At 37.6% G+C, this 16,423-nt stretch overlaps 1 protein-coding gene across 16 annotated transcripts in view; it reads left to right on the top strand.

The window, feature by feature from the left end:
- Positions 1-16,423, top strand: part of GCFC2 (GC-rich sequence DNA-binding factor 2) — a 64,944-nt gene that overhangs the window by 4,164 nt on the left and 44,357 nt on the right. For all 16 annotated transcript variants that reach the window (XR_014841580.1, XR_014841579.1, XR_014841577.1 and 13 more), the window contains exons 3-6: positions 3,102-3,323; positions 4,957-5,054; positions 10,015-10,130; positions 13,936-14,122. Coding sequence is in view for 7 of the 16 variants with exons in the window: in XM_085018825.1 (XP_084874951.1) it covers positions 3,102-3,323; positions 4,957-5,054; positions 10,015-10,130; positions 13,936-14,122 (623 nt within the window). In the remaining 9 variants the exon portion in view is untranslated. The remainder of the gene's footprint in view (positions 1-3,101; positions 3,324-4,956; positions 5,055-10,014; positions 10,131-13,935; positions 14,123-16,423) is intronic.

The raw sequence follows: 16,423 nt of genomic DNA on the forward strand, positions 1-16,423 counted from the left end.
TAAAAGTAGTTGTTGGACAGAAAATACTTGATTCAAGTTTAAAAAAGAGCAAAATGAACGCAGAGGAACAAATTAGAGTCAGATAATAGGTTTTGAGGGAACTGCTGAAAATGTTATGCGAAGCGATGACATGACCATTTTTGTGTTTTACAGAGATAAGCCCAATCCAGGGGTTGGCAGGTTACCTCCTGTGAGCCACATCTGGCCCATTATCTGCTTTTGTGAATTAAGTTTTATTAAAGCCATGCTTATTCAGTTATGTATTATCTGTGGCTGTTTTTGCACTATGATGGCACAGATGAGAAGACTTTACGACTTTATGGCCCAAAAAGCTGGAAATATTTACCTGACCTTCTACTCTAGCTCAAGTGTTGTTAACTTGTCTTGTGCTGTGGACTCTCTTCAGTTTCAGGAAGCCTAGACCTCTTCTAAGAAAAATGAACTACAAACTGCATTGCTTTATAAAGAAAACAAGTTAATTTGAAATGTAATTATTAAAATATATTTTTAAGGATTCGTAATACAGTAGTAAGCATTTTATTAACATATGACATAGTAGGAACCAGATGATTTGTCTGAAGTTCACAAGCTACAGGAGTACTTAGGGATGAAGCCAATATAAAGAATTAAAGCCTAGTGGACAAACGAAGCTTTGTCTAGACTGTAGATACAGTGCTGTCCAAGTCCCAGAGAACTCTTTGTGAAGGTTCTATATCTTCACTTTCTAGTACATTAGCCACTAGCCACATGTGGCTATAGACTTTTGAAATGTGATAGTGTGGCTAAGGAGCTGTGTTTTTAAATTTAAATACTCTCATATGGCTGGTCGTTACTATACTGAACAGTGCTGCTGTAGAAGATGGCAGATTAGATAATGTAAGGCAGTCATTGTAAAGTGTTGGTAGCACTGGGAATCTAAAGGAGAGAAGGCAATATTTGGGAGTTCCCATTGTGGCACAGCAGTAACAAACCCAACTAGTAACCAGTAACCAGGAGGATGCGGGTTGAATCCCTGGCCTTGCTCAGTGAGTTAAGTATCCGGCATTGCCATGAGCTGTGGTGTAGGTCACAGACGCAGCTCGGATCCTGCATTGCTGTGGCCATGGTGTAGGCTGGCAGCTGCAGCTCCAGTTCAGCTGCTAACCTGGGAACTTCCATATGCCACATGTGTGGCTGTAAAAAAAAAGCAAAAAAAAAAAAAAAAAAAAAGACGATAGTCATACACGTTCATATACATTCTAAAAAAATCTATATTTTATATTCCCCTCCCCCATATTTGTGGTTGCCATAGGGTTCAAATATATTGATCCGTAACTATATCTATATGCTTTAAGATAATAAGTCATGCAAGTTCAAACATTCTAAAAACATATATTTTTATATTCCCCTCCCATATTTTGTGATTTTGATGTCCTATTGCTATATGAGAAATTTGCCAGTTTCCAGTTGGCTTTCTGTGAGGATTGTTCCACATGTAGATGTATTTTTGATGTGTTTGTGGGGGGAAATGAGCTCCATGCCTTCCTACTCTCCCATCTTCACTCCCTCCTGACCTCTGCCCCTAGATAGGACGACATGTGAAAATTATGTATGAGTTGTAAATCTGTGAAAACATAGTGTTTTCATTTTCATGAAGCAGTATGCTAACATTAATTCATCCCATGTTTGACCAGCATGTACTGTGTGGGAACCCTTGAGCTAGGTGTTGGATATAGATGGGACAGGATAGAAATCTCTTCTCTTTCTTGTTCGTTTCTTTTCTTTTTTTTTCTTTTTTGCTTTTTAGGGCTGCACCCATGGCATATGGAAGTTCCCAGGCTAGGGGTCGAATCGGACAGCTGCTGGACTTCACTGCAACCATAGCAACTGGGGATCCAAGCCATGTCTGCAACCTACACCACAGCTCATAATAACACTGGATCACCAACCCACTGAGCAAGGCCAAGGATCATACCCACACCCTCGTGGATACTAGTCAGATTTGTTTCCTCTGAGCCAAAGCAGAAACTCCCTGAACTTCTATTTATTTATTGTAACTTGAAAGAAGATTAGCTTTGTGTAACACTAGTATCTCACTAGTGAGTCCATTGCTTGTGATTCATCACTTAAACCCCACCAAGTCAGTCGCAGATAGAAGTTCAAGTATTTCTGTTTCTGTGTTCATACACTTGATTATTTGAACTTAACGTGTATCATCTTAACCCTGGTGGCACGTTAAAATCTCTTAGGGGGCTATAAAAACATACTTCTGGGAGTTCCCATCGTGGCACAGCAGAAATGCATGCAACTAGTATCCATGAGGATGAGGATCCATGAGGCCAAGGGATCCCTGGCCTTGCTCAGTGGGTCAGCGATCCAGCATTGCCATGAGCTGTGGTATAGGTGCCATTCGTGGCTGGGATCCCAAGCTGCTGTGGCATAGGCTGGCAGCTATAGCTCACATTCAACCCCTAGCCTGGGGAGTTCCATATGCCATGGGTGTGGCCCTAAAAAGCAAAAAAAAAGAAAAATACTGTTGCTCATCTCTGCCTCAGAACAACTGAATCTAAATCTCTGGAATGGGAGCCTAGTTGTCATTATCAGCCTTCCCGGGTGATTCTAACATGTAGCCAGGGTCAAGCAATGCTAACTTAACCTGTTGTGGTGGTTTTGAATTTTAATTCCGCTTTAGATTAATACTAGCTATACCTCCTAGCTTTATAGATGTCTTCTTGCCTGAATTCACATCACAATAAAATCATTAGAACAGGCAAGACAAAATTCAGGGCCTTCTTGCAGAACCCTACCATGATAATCTCAGAGCTTCCGGAAATGAGAAATAGCTAGCCCCCCCTCAACAAAAAGTCAGCAACAACACTTGATGAAAAAGAGATTTAAAGGATAAACTGGAGTGGTTTCAGTGTGTTTTCTGATATTTCTAGATTTGGTTCATTTCTCATATTTAATCTCTATCAAAGTAATTATCTTCTGTTATTGATACAGATTTTGAGTCATTTAGTTATTCACAAAAAATAGTGGAAAATGATGTTTTTTTCTTTTATTTAAATGTGAGGAGTGTCTCTTTCTTTTGTTTTCACCATTCTCCTCTTTCTTGCTTTCAGTAAATGTCCCTGATGCAGCTTTTATTCAGGCGGCCTACAGGAAACGTGAATTGGCCAGGGCCCAGGAGGACTATATTTCTTTGGATGTAAAACATGTCTCCAACATCTCTAATATGAAGAAAAACAGTGAAGGTTCCGAAAGTGAGCCTGATGATCATGAAAATATAATACCATTTACCCCGAAGCCTCAAACTCTTAGACAAAGAATGGCTGAAGAAACAAGTACGTTTTTATCTACAATATATGAACATTAAGACTTTTTTTTTCTGAGAATATAATATAGTAAAAAAACACCAAAAAAAAAAAACAAAAGGTAGTGTCTCATATCCTGTTTTTGAGGGTTTTTTTGTCTTTTTTTGCCATTTCTTGGGCTGCTCCTGTGGCATATGGAGGCTCCCAGGCTAGGGGTCGAATCAGAGCTGTAGCTGCCGGCCTACGCCAGAGCCACAGCAATGTAGGGATCCGAACCGTGTCTTCAACCTACACCACAGCTCACGGCAACGCCAGGTCCTTAACCCACTGAGCAAGGCCAGGGATCAAACCCTCAACCTCATGGTTCCTAATCGGATTCATTAACCACTGAGCCACGACAGGAACTCCCTAAGGGGTTTTAAGTTGTTTATTTGTTTGTTTCTTTTTCGGCTGCACCAGCAGCATGTGAAAGTTCCCAGGCCTATTATCACATCCAGGTCACTGCAACGCTGGAACCTTAACCCACTGTGCCAGATCAGGGATTGAACCGGCACCCCTGCAGAGACAAGCGGGATCATTAACCTCTGCCACAGCAGGAACTCCCAAGTTGTTGGGTTTTTTTAATACCAATTTAGTCACTGACATCGTGGCTTCTAAAATACATGTCTGTGTCAAAATGTTATCGTCACAGGGTATGTGTGTCAGTGTTTACTATGATTTGATCTCCACTTGATCTTTCTTGACAAGTTAAAAAAATTGTGGAGTGTCTTATTTTTAATATTGAAAACTCTCATTGTCAGAAATGAATCCGACTAGGAATCATGAGGTTGCGGGTTAGATCCCTGGCTTCGCTCAGTGCGTTAAGGATCTGGCATGGCTGCGAGCTGTGGTGTAGGTCACAGATGTGGCTTAGATCTGGTGTTGCCATGGCTCTGGCGTGTAAGCTGGCAGCAACAGCTCCGATTAGACCTCTATCCTAGGAACCTTCATGTGCCGCAGGTATAGCCCTAAAAAGAAAAAAAACAAAACAAAACAAAAAAAAAAAACTTTCACTGTCACTTTTTTTTTTTTGTTAATACATGGAGGCATGTAGGGATTTCAAGTGTCATATATTATAGTCTTCCCTGCTCTAGTGAAAATTTTCTTCAGCCAATAATCCTTAGATCTCAAAGAACTATCTTCACTTTTCCCATTTGTTAATAGTGTTTTACCAAAGTTTTTGTCACTTCAGGTAATATTATTTCAGAATGAGACTTTTGGTTCCTATTAATTCAGAAATTATTTTTGCCTATTTAGATACTCAGGTAGAATCAAGAATCTGATAAAATGTTTCATTTTTTTTTTCCCCCCAGGCTTTTTCCATATTTTGAGACCTTCATGTTTTGAGTTAGACAGTTTGGTGATGAGTGCAGATTCTGAAATCCAATTGCTAGATTCACGTTCTAGATTCAAAGAGAAGTTATTTAACCTCCTAATATGTGAATGTCCTTGTTTATAAAGTGGGGGTTATAATAGTGCCTTTCTCCCAGAATTAGTATGAAGAGTAAGTTAACAAATATAAAGGACTACTAAGCCAGCCCGTTATACACTTCCCAAAAATGTCTTCTGCTGCTGTTAGAATGGAAAAATATATACTATTTATACATTAACTTTTTTTTTCTAGCAAACAGAGATGAAGAAACAAGCGAAGATAGTCAAGAAGATGAAAATCAAGATATTTGGGAACAGCAGCAAATGAGGAAAGCGGTTAAAATCACAGAGGTAATACATTTTTTTCCTAGTTTTTTTGTTTTTGTTTTTGTTTTTGTTTTTGTTTTTAAGTTTTTTTGGTGGCCACACCGTAGCTTATGAAAGTTCCCGGGCCAGGGATCAAATCTGAGCTGTAGTTGTGACCTATGCCACAGCTGAAGCAACACCAGCTCCTTATCCCACTACTCTAGTCCAGGGATTGAACCCAAGCCACCACAGAGACAACAGCAAATCCTTAACTCAGTGCACCACGGTGGGAACTCCAGGAGTAATAATTTTTTATACCGTGTAATTAATTTCCTGTGGCCACTGTAACAAATTACCGTAACTTGATAGCTTAAAGCAGCAGTCATATATTCTGTCATCGTTGTCGAGGCTAGAAATCTCAAGTGAAAGTGTTGGCAGGGCTGTGCTTCCTTTGACGGCCCTAGGATGAATTCTTTTCTTTTTGTTCCTTCTTTGTCTTTTCACTTTTCTTTTTTCTTTTTTTAAACTGAAGTAGAATTGAAATACAGTATTATGTTACTTTCATGTATACAACATAGTGATTAACTTTTAAATACATATTATGCAAAAATCACCATGATAAGTCTAGTTACCATCTTTCACAAAATATGAATTTTGGACAAAATTTTTGGACAAAAATTATTACAGTATAATTGACTATGTTCCTTAATGATGTATATTACATCATTTTGGCTTATTTGTTTTAATACCTGGAAGTTTATACCTCTTAATCCCCTTCACCAATTTCACCCTACTCCACCTTCCTCCCCTCTAACAAGCACCAGTGTCCTCTTTGTATCCATAAATGGTCTGTTTCTGTTTTGTTTGTTAAGTTTTTTAGGTTACAAATACAAGTGAGATCACATGGTATTTGTCTTTCTCTGTCTTGTTACACTTAGCATGACAACTCTTAGTCCACCCATGTGGTCACAAATGGCACAATTTCATTCTTTTTCTTTTTCGTGGCTAAATAATATTCTGTCCTGTATATATTACCACATAGTCATATCCATTTGTATATCAGTTGACACTATGCATATCTTGGCAATTGTGGATAATGCTGCAATGAACATAAGGCTGCACTATTTTTAAATAGTGTTTTTGTTCTGGTAATTACCCAGAAGTAGAACTACTGAATCATAGGGTAGTTCTATTTTTAATTTTTTGAGGAATCTCCGTACAGTTTTCCATAGTGGATGCACTGGTTTACATTCCCACCAGCAAAGCACAAGTGTTCCCTTTTTTCCACTTCCTTGCCAACACTTACCATTTGTTCTCTTTGATAATAGCCATCCTGACAGGTATGAAGTGTCTTATTATGATTTTGACTTGCATTTCCCTGATGATTAGCAATATTGAGCATGTTGACCATTTGTACATCTTCCTTGAAGAAATGTCTTTTCAGATACTCTGCATTTTTTTTTTCTTTGTTTGTTTTTTTTTTTTTTTTTTTTTGTCCGTGCCTGCAGCATGTAGAATTTCCCAGGCCAGGGATCAAACCCACACCACAGAAGTGACCTGGACTGCTGCAGTTGACATTGCCAGATCTTTAACCAGCTACCCCACAGGGGAACTCCACTCTGCCCATTTTTGATCAGATTGTTTTTTTAATGTTGAGTTGTATAAGTTCTTTATATAATTTGGATACTAACTCTTTATTAGATGTATCATTAGCAAACATCTCCTCCTATTCAGCAGGGGGCCTGTATGTTTTATTGATGATTTCCTTTGCTATGCAAAAACATTTTAGTTTGTGGTCCCCCAAAATTAGTTAGTTTATTCAAAAAATATTGCTGAGACTGATATGAAAGAACATTCTATGTTTTTTTCTTGGTGTTTTATGGCCTCAGATCTTACATTTATGTCTTTAATCCATTTTAAAATGATTTTTGTATGTGATAAAAGGAAATGATCCAGCCTCATTCTTTTGCATATAGCCATTGAATTTTTTTCAGCACCATTTATTAAAGAGGTTGTATTTTCCCCAAAGATTGCATTCTTGCCTCCTTTATTGTAGAATAATTGGTAATGTTAGCATCAGTTTATTTCTGAGCTCTTTATTCCATTCCATTGATCTACGTGGGGTTTTTTGGTTTTGATTTGGTTTGGTTTGGTTTTGCCTGTACCATACTGTTTTGATTACTGTAGCTTTAAAATATATTTTAAATCAGGGAACTTGATACCTTTAGCTTTGTTCTTTCTCAGTATTGCTTTGGTTAATTCAGGGTCTTTGCAGTTCCATATAAATGTTAGGATTATTTGTTTTAACTCTATGAAAAATTCCATTGGTATTTTGATAGGGATTGCATTGAACCTCCCAACAGAGAATTCTTTCTTGCTTTTTGTAAGTTCTTCTCATTCCAAATATTCCTTGCTTTTTGAGTGCGTAACTTCTGTTTCTGTCTCCATCTTCACATGGCCTTCTCTGTGCCTCTGCTTTGTGTGTCTCTTGTAAATCCATTTGTCATTGGATTTAGGGCCCACTTGGATAATCCAGAATGATCTCATCTTGAGATACTTCACTTAATTGCTATCACAAAGACCTTTCTCCAAGTAAGGTCATATTCAGAGGTTCCAGGGGTTAGGACATAGACCTATCTTTGGGAATCCATCATTCAACCAACTATGCCATGTAAATTATGTTTTTTTCCCAGTAGATTATAAATGCTTCCCACATATTGCAAGCCCCTTGAGGAAACACCTTTTATACTTTTAATTTTATAATAATTGACAACATGTATTATATGGTAGACGATTAAATGTGAAGTTTAAGCAAATGAATAGTGAAAGTTAAAAAAAAATTATACTTTGGGTTAAAAGTCCTGGATTTGGGATTCTGGCTCTACCACTAAAATAGATTCTCCATGAGGTCAAGAATTATTAACTTTTTTTTCAGTATTCTATAATACCTAATATTGTGAGTACTCAATAAATATTTATATAACTTTGAGAAAATCATTCTGTATCAGTTGCCTCATCAATAAAGTGGGAATGATAATGTTACCTACCTGGGTAGGTGGCTGGAAGGCCCAAAATTATAATCTAACTTCAAAATGCTTATAAATTTTATAAATGCAAGTTTTATTTTTAATCTTTTTAATAGCAGTGCTTTGAAATATTCTTTGCTCTAAGCAAGAAAGTATTGTACGATCTTCATGTTATTAAAACTATAAAGCTAAGTAAAGGTAAGTCTTTGATTGTAATTTAGAAATCTCTAAATTAAATAACTAAAGAAATGATTCAGAGGACTTTTTCTATGATTGTAATAGGTTTAGATTCCATTTTTAGTAAACTCAATAAACAGTATGGAGAGTCCTCAAAAAATTAAAAATAGATCTACCATATGATCTAGTAATTCTACCTCTGGGTAATTACCAGAAGGAAAAAAAACTTTTTATAAAAGTTAATGCAGCCCTATGTTCATTGCAGCATTATTCACAATTGCCAAGATATGGAAGCAACTTAAGTTGAATCTTAACTTAATCACATCTTTTGCCGGGTAAGGAAATATTCACAGGTTTGGAATATTAGAACCTGGACATGTCTTTTGGGGGTCACTGTGCAGCCACTATAGCCACTCAACAGTGATAGACCAAAGAGTGTACAATCTTTTCAGGGGAAAGACAGCTAAACAAAACAATTATAGTTAAATCTTACAGGAGTTCCCATCATGTCTCAGTGGTTAATGAATCCGATTAGGAACCATGAGATCACGGGTTTGATCCCTGGCCTTGCTCAGTGGGTTAAAGATCCAGCATTGCCGTGATCTGTGGTGTAGGTCACAGACGTGGCTCGGATCCCTCGTTGCTGTGGCTCTGGTATAGGCCACTGGCTACAGCTCCGATTCGACCCCTATCCTGGGAACCTCCATATGCCGAGGGAGCAGCCCTAGAAAAGGCAAAAAGACCAAAAAAAAAATCTTACAGATTTTATGACATATTTCTGTATAGGATCCTGAGATACCACAGAGAAGCATCTGAGTGGTCACTTTCATAGGCAAGAAGGTGGATGGCGAGGTTTAGGAAAGACTATATAGAAATGGCCAAATTTGAATGAGTCTTTGAATGATGTTTATGATATAAAGGCTTTGAGGATATCAGGAGTAAAATACTTAAGGTTTTGCAATGGTCTGATTAGTTTGTGCATTTGTAGGTATGATTCAAACTGAATGGGAGGCTTGATAAGAATTGATGTGAGAAATGATGGAGTCTCATGGAAAATATAAAAAGGATAGTTAAGCCAATGAGTTGACAGGTGTCTGGTCCACTTCTTCACATGTCCTTTTCTAAAACAGGTGCTTAAGAACATTTTCAATGTTTTAAGCATGATGGCGATGAGTTATGATTAGCCAGAAGACGGTAATGTGAAATGCACAGTGTTACAACATGTATTAGTTAAAAGTGCATTCCTCTGCAAGTAACAGAAAACCCAAATAATGGCTACTTAAACAAGAAGTTTTATGTAGACACCCTCTAGCAGACTTTGAGTTACTTTACTTTGACTACTTAAATTAGGTGGCAGCTTCTATCATGGAAAACAGGTATTGCTTTTTTTGAGAGTATATTACATCATAAACAAACCTAGCTTTAGGAACACTGAGAACCAAGCTTTTCTGAAAAATAAGTTTTTGTAATTTGCCTCTTGCATATGAATTTAAAATTCTAAATTTTAAGGAGTTCTTCTGTGGGGCAGCGGATTAAGGATCCAGCACTGTCACTGCAGCAGTTTAGGTTATTGCTGTGGTGTAGGTTTGATCCCTGGGAACTTCCACATGCCATGCATGGGTATGGTCCAAAAAAACTGAGAATTTTAAAAACATTTTATTACAGCCATGAAAACTGTCAAAGGCATGAAATTTTGAGCTGGTGAGACCTTGCTGTATCCAGTTTTTTTTCATACTATTAATATTTTTAAGATTAATGAATATTGAAAACAGCTTTAATAATAATATTCATATTATTTTTAGGGACGAGACATAGATCTGTCTTATAGCAGTGAATCTCAAACAGTGAAGAAGTTTGATGTTTCTATTTCATTTCCACCAATAAATTTAGAAATTATAAAGAAGCAACTAAATAATAGGTAAGTAATATTAATTTAAAATTCTGCATTTGCCGTAGACATTTGATAATGAAAAAATTTAGCACTATAATCTTTTTAATTATTAAATGTTAGTATTACATATATAGGGAAAAGTTAGCATCACCTGTGTTACCGTACTAACATAACTGGTCTCCTTTTTTGTATTTGTCTTTTAGTGTTTATTACATGTATTATATATTTAAAATTTAAAAGTAATAACAAATCTTGCTTTTTTAAATCATTGTTTTCATAAGCATTTATATACTTTTTGGGTGTGTGTCTTTTTAGGGCAACACCCACAGCATATGGAAGTTCCCGGGCTAGGAGTTGAATCAGAGCTGTAGCCTCCAGCCTAGGCCACAGCCACAGCAATGCTGGATCCTAGCTTCATCTGTATCCTACAACAAAGCTCACGGCAATGCCAGATCCTTAACCCACTGACTGAGTTAGGAATCAAAGCCACATCCTCATGGATATTAGTTGGGTTCATTACCACTGAGACACAATGAGTACTCCGTATTTATGTTTTTAAATAGACTTTAATTTTTAAAAATAATATGTTGGGATTAATGACAGCAAGATACCAGAATAAGAAGCTGCAGACCTCATTCACCACAGAGATACCAACTTAACAATAACGTACTATCCAAGAAGCTTTAATGAATATTCCAGAAATCTCTTAGGAAGTTGTAGTACCCCAGGCAGGACAATATGGCCACTATAAGTATATATGCATCCAACGCTAGATTACCTATTATGTAAAGGGAATGTTGGCAGAGCTGAAGGAAGAAATAGCAATACAATAATACTATGAAGGAGTTCCCATCATGGCTCAGTGGTTAACAAACCTGACTGGCATCCATGAGGATGTGAGTTCAATCCCTGGCCTTGCTCAGTGGGTTAAGGATCTGGTGTTGCCATGAGCTGTGGTGTAGGTCGCAGACTCTGCTCGGATCCCAAGTTGCTGTGGCTCTGGCATAGGCTGGAGGCTACAGCATACGGTGTTCCTATAGCGTGGGAACTCCGTATGCTGCAGGTGGGCCCTAAAAAAACAAAAAGACAAATAATAATAATACTATGAGACATGAGTATCACACTTTGAATAATTGATAAAACATTCAAATAAAAAACCATTAAGGAGCCAGTGATTTTGAACAAAACTAAATAGACCTTAGGAACAAATAGAATGTTCCACCCATCAGCAGTAGAATGTACATAATTTTCAAGCATACACAGTGAAGTCTGCAGGAGAGATTCCATGTTAGATCACAAACAAGTCTTAACAAATTTAAGATTGAAATATATCTTTTCCAGATACAGTGGAGTAAGACTAGAAATCAGTAGCAGAAAGGAAAAGGGAAAATTCATAAATATGTGGAAACTAAACACTCTTGAGCAACGAGTAGACCAGAGAAGAAATCAAAATTGAAACTAGAAAATATCTTAAGGCAAATTAAAACAAAAACACCCAAAGTTATAGGATGAAGCAAAAGCCGTACTGAGGGAAGTTTATAACAATAAACACATTAAAAAGGAAGAAAGAGGAGTTCCCGTCGTGGCGCAGTGGTTAACGAATCCGACTAGGAACCATGAGGTTGCGGGTTCGATCCCTGCCCTTGCTCAGTGGGTCAAGGTTCCGGCGTTGCCATGAGCTGTGATGTAGGTCACAGACACGGCTCGGATCCTGCGTTGCTATGGCTCTGGCGTAGGCTAGCAGCTACAGCTCCGATTCGACCCCTAGCCTGGGAACCTCCATATGCCGCAAGAGCGGCCCAAGAAATGGCAAAAAGACAAAAAAAAAAAAAAAAAAAAAAAGGAAGAAAGAGGGATTCCTGTTGTGGCTCAGCAGTAAGGAACCCAACTAGTATCCATGAGGATGTGGGTTTGATCCCTGGCCTCGCTCAGTGAGTTAATAAGGATCCAGTATTGGCCGTGAGCTGTGTTGTAGGTCGCAGACACCACTTGGATCCAAAGTTGCTGTGGTTATAGTGTAGGCCAGCAGCAGCAGCTCCGGTTCGACCTCTAGCCTGGGAACTTCTGTATGCCACAGGTGTGGTGCTAAAAAATGCAAAAAAAAGAGAAAGATATCAAATCAGCAATCTAACTGTACCTCAGCAAACTTTTAAAAAGAACAAAGTCCAGAGTTAGCATAAGGAAGGGAATAGTAAAGATGAGAGCAATAATAAAGATAATAGAGGAAAGAAAAACAACTGAAAAAAAATAAAAACTGAGTTTTTTTAAAGATTAAAAAAAAAAATTTTGACAAACCCTTAGGCTAAGTCAAAAAGAGTAGATTCAAATAACAAAAATAAGAAAAAGGAAACATTACAACTAATGCCACACAAACAAAAAGGATCCTAAGAGAGAGTTCCCATTGTGGCCCAATGGAAGCAAATCTGACTAGCATCCATGAGGACACAGGTTCAATCCCTGGCCTCGATCGGTGGGTTAAGGATCCAGCCTTGCCGTGAGCTGTGATGTAGGTTGCAGATGCAGCTCGGATCTGGCTTTGCTGTGGCTGTAGTTCCGATTTGACCCCTGGCCTGGGAACCTCCATATGCCGCAGGTACAGCCCTATAAAGACAAAAGACAAAAAAAAAAAAAAAAAAAAAAGTTCCCTTTGTGGCACAGCAGAAACAAATCTGACTAGGAATCATGAGGTCCTGGGTTCGATCCCTGGCCTCACTCAGTGAGTTAAGGATCCGGTGTTGCCATGAGCTATGGTGTAGGTCACAGACGTGGCTCGGATCCCATGTTGCTGTGGCTCTGGCCTAGGCCAGTGGCTACAGCTCCAATTGGACCCCTGGCCTGGGAACTTCCTAACTGTCTCTGATTTTTGTATAAAGCAAGGAAGGACTTTGGAAGACAAATGCAATCAGTAGTCTTTGTTCCATGGAAACTTGAGAAAAGGACATTTGGCCTAATAAGCAAGTGCTTGTTGAGTTTTCATTATAGAGTAGGTTAGCAGGAGTTTAAAAATTGTTTGATTCAAGTTCAAATACTATGAATTTATTTCATTTGTAGTTAATTTTCGTGTGCTCACTATGTCAAATATTAGTGGAAAATACATTCCAGATATTTTTTGTTTCTTATTCCTCTTATTCTTATTGTCATATATATATAGGGGATAAATGAATTTTAAAATATAAGCAGATGTTGAATTACATTTGAGTTTTTCATGTTGCATTAGTTGATACAAGCAATACTCACAGGAGCTGAAAGGAAGTGGGCTGTCTGAACATCAACAGAGAAGTATAGGGCCTACATCAGCAACAGGAAATGAAATATGTCTCAAGGAACATCAAATTCTAACACAAATAAAAGAGAAACTATGATGAGTCACAAAAGGGATATGTTACACCAAATGATAACATGTTCAAAGAAGTTTTAGTACCAGCTAAGATATCCATATTCCAAGGAAGATCACAGACTAATGTAAAAGTAACTCCAGGCAGACTCCTTTGTTTCAAATATTAAGACCACTGATTATTCTAGCAACTCACCTAATTTACACATTCTGATCAATCCACACTTACTAACTTCTCTGAAACTACTATATGATTGGCTCTAGCACCTAAAAACCTCTAAGTGTCCTTTCCTACCTTTATGTTTGAGACCCCTTTTATTGTGGTGTTTTCTTGGCTCTACAAGTTTGCAGGTCTCATAAACCTAGGTTTATATGATTGCTTTTTTCCATGGTTGTCTCTATTAGGTAGCTTTGGACAAGTTTTCATTAGAATGCTACTTACTATAGTAGAAATAAAAGTTTGAAAAATAAAGCAGTTTTTGTCTTTTTTTAATTTAGATTAACATTACTGCAGGATACTCACCGTTCACACCTCAGAGAATACGAAAAATACGTGGAAGATATCAAGACCTCAAAGAGTACCATCCAGAACCTAGAGAATTCATCAAGTCAAGCTCTAAATTTTAAATTCTATAAAAGCATGAAAATTTATGTGGAAAACTTAATTGACTGTCTTAATGAAAAGGTACGTGTCTATAAATATCTAATCATTCCCTTTTTATAGAAATTCTCTTACTATGTCATTATTTTAAACTCTAAATCCCACAACTAAATACTTTCTTCTGGGGTTTTTCCTACACATATTTGACATACTGGGATATTAGGCATTCCCTTAATGTTGGACAATTAGGGAGGGATTTTTTTGTTTGTTTTTAGTTTTGTTTTGTTTTTTGGCCGCTCCATGGCATATGGAGTTTCCAGGCCAGGGATCAGATCCAAGCCTCAGTCATGACCTAAGCCACAGCTGCGACAACACTGTATCCTTAACTCACTGAGCCGGACCAGGGATTGAACCTGTGTCCCAATGCTCCCAGGACAAAGACGTCACCCATCCCTTTGTGCCATAGCAGGAACTCCCAATTAGAGAGTTTTTTGCAAGCATTTTGCAATTATAAATAGCAATACAAAATTTTCTATGTAAGTTTTCTGTTAAAATTCCATCTCTTTAAAAAAAATTTCCTAGAAAGTGAATTAAGTCAAATTGAGGGGCTAAATATTTTTGAGGCTTATGAAACATTGCAAAATTATCCTCTAGAAAGATTGTATCAGTTTCTAGTTTACTACATTTAAAAAAAAAAAAGCTTTGTTTTGTTTTGTCTTTTTGTCTTTTCAGGGCTACATCTGCAGCACATGGAGGTTCCCAGGCTAGGGATCAAATTGGAGCTGTAGCTGCTGGCCTACGTCACAGCCACAGCAACACGGGACCTGAGCCGTATCTGACCTACACCACAGCTCATGGCAATGCCAGCTCCTTAACCCACTGACTGAGGCCAGGGATCAAACCTAAATCCTCATGGATGCTTGATGGGTTCAGTAACTACTGAGCCACAACAGGAACTCCTGGTTTTTGTTTTCACATATTTATTTTGATCTCTAACAAACCCTTTGTTTTATTAACTTATGTAGTTTTTCTTCTTTTGAATTATTTGTGTCCTTTGTGCTCTCCTTTTAGTTCATACAGGATGTTGTTTTTTTTTCCTTCTTTTTTTTCCAATAAATGATGAACAGTTCTTTATTGCTTAAAAATTTTAGTGCTTTCGGAGTTCGCGTCATGGCACAGTGGTTAACAAATCCGACTAGGAACCATGAGGTTGCGGGTTCGGTCCCTGCCCTTGCTCAGTGGGTTAACGATCCGGCGTTGCCGTGAGCTGTGGTGTAGGTTGCAGATGCGGCTCGGATCCCGTGTTGCTGTGGCTGTGGCGTAGGCTGGTGGCTACAGCTCCAATTCGACCCCTAGCCTGGGAACCTCCATATGCCGCCGGAGCAGCCCAAAGAAATAGCAAAAAAACAAAAAAGAAACAAAAACAAATTTTAGTGCTTTATCTTGTTTGATGTGGATAAACTTCCCAATTTATTTTTTTATGTTTTTGCGATTTTTTTGACATTAGATGTGTTTTTTGGTTTTTTTTTAAATTTTATTGAAGTGTAGTTGATTTAGTCTGTTTTAAGTTAGTTTCTGGTGTACAGCAAAGTGACTCAGTGATGTATCTTCATATATATCTTTTTTTATTAACTAGGTTCATTATTTTAAAAGAAAATATATTCTTATGGTTTAAAGACAAAAAAGTCAAACAGTGCAAAAGCTTATAGAGAGAAAAGGAAGTCACCTTCCTCAGAAGAAACTGTTGCAGGAAGATTTTACAGGGTTATTACAGGATATTGAATATAGTTACCTGTGCTATACAGTAGAACATTGTTGTTTATTTTATATATAGTAGTTTGTATCTGCTAATCCCAAACTCTTGAGTTAATTTATTCTCCTCACTTTTCCATCAGTAACCATAAATTTGTTTTCAAAGTCTATGAGTGGGTTATGTTTTGTAAATAAGTTCATTTGTATCATATTTTAGATTCCACATATAAGTGATATCATATGGTATTTGTTTCTCTTTCTGACTTAACTTCACTTAGTATGATCATCTCTATGGCTACAAATGGCATTATTTCATTCCGTTCTATGGCGGAGTGGTATCCCGTGGTGTGTCTGTATGTGTGTGTGTGTACCCATATCTTTTTAGTATCCCATTGTGTGTGTGTGTGTGTGTGTGTGTGTGTACCCACATCTTTTTAGTCCATCAGTGGAAATTTAGGTTGCTTTCATGTCTTGCCTATTGTAAATAATGCTACTATGAACATTGGAGTGCATTTCGAATTGAATTGAGTTACTGGATCATAGCAGTTCTATTTTTAGTTTTTTAAGGAACCTCTATAATGTTCTCCATAGTGGCTGCACCAGTTTGTATTTCCACCAACAGCGTAGGAGGGT

This window comes from Sus scrofa, chromosome 3 (genome assembly GCF_054392235.1).
Source record: "Sus scrofa isolate SSC_HxYL_T2T_F1_AM1 chromosome 3, Sscrofa_HxYL_maternal_Yorkshire_Landrace_v2.0, whole genome shotgun sequence".
Classification (NCBI taxonomy): Eukaryota; Metazoa; Chordata; class Mammalia; order Artiodactyla; family Suidae; genus Sus; species Sus scrofa.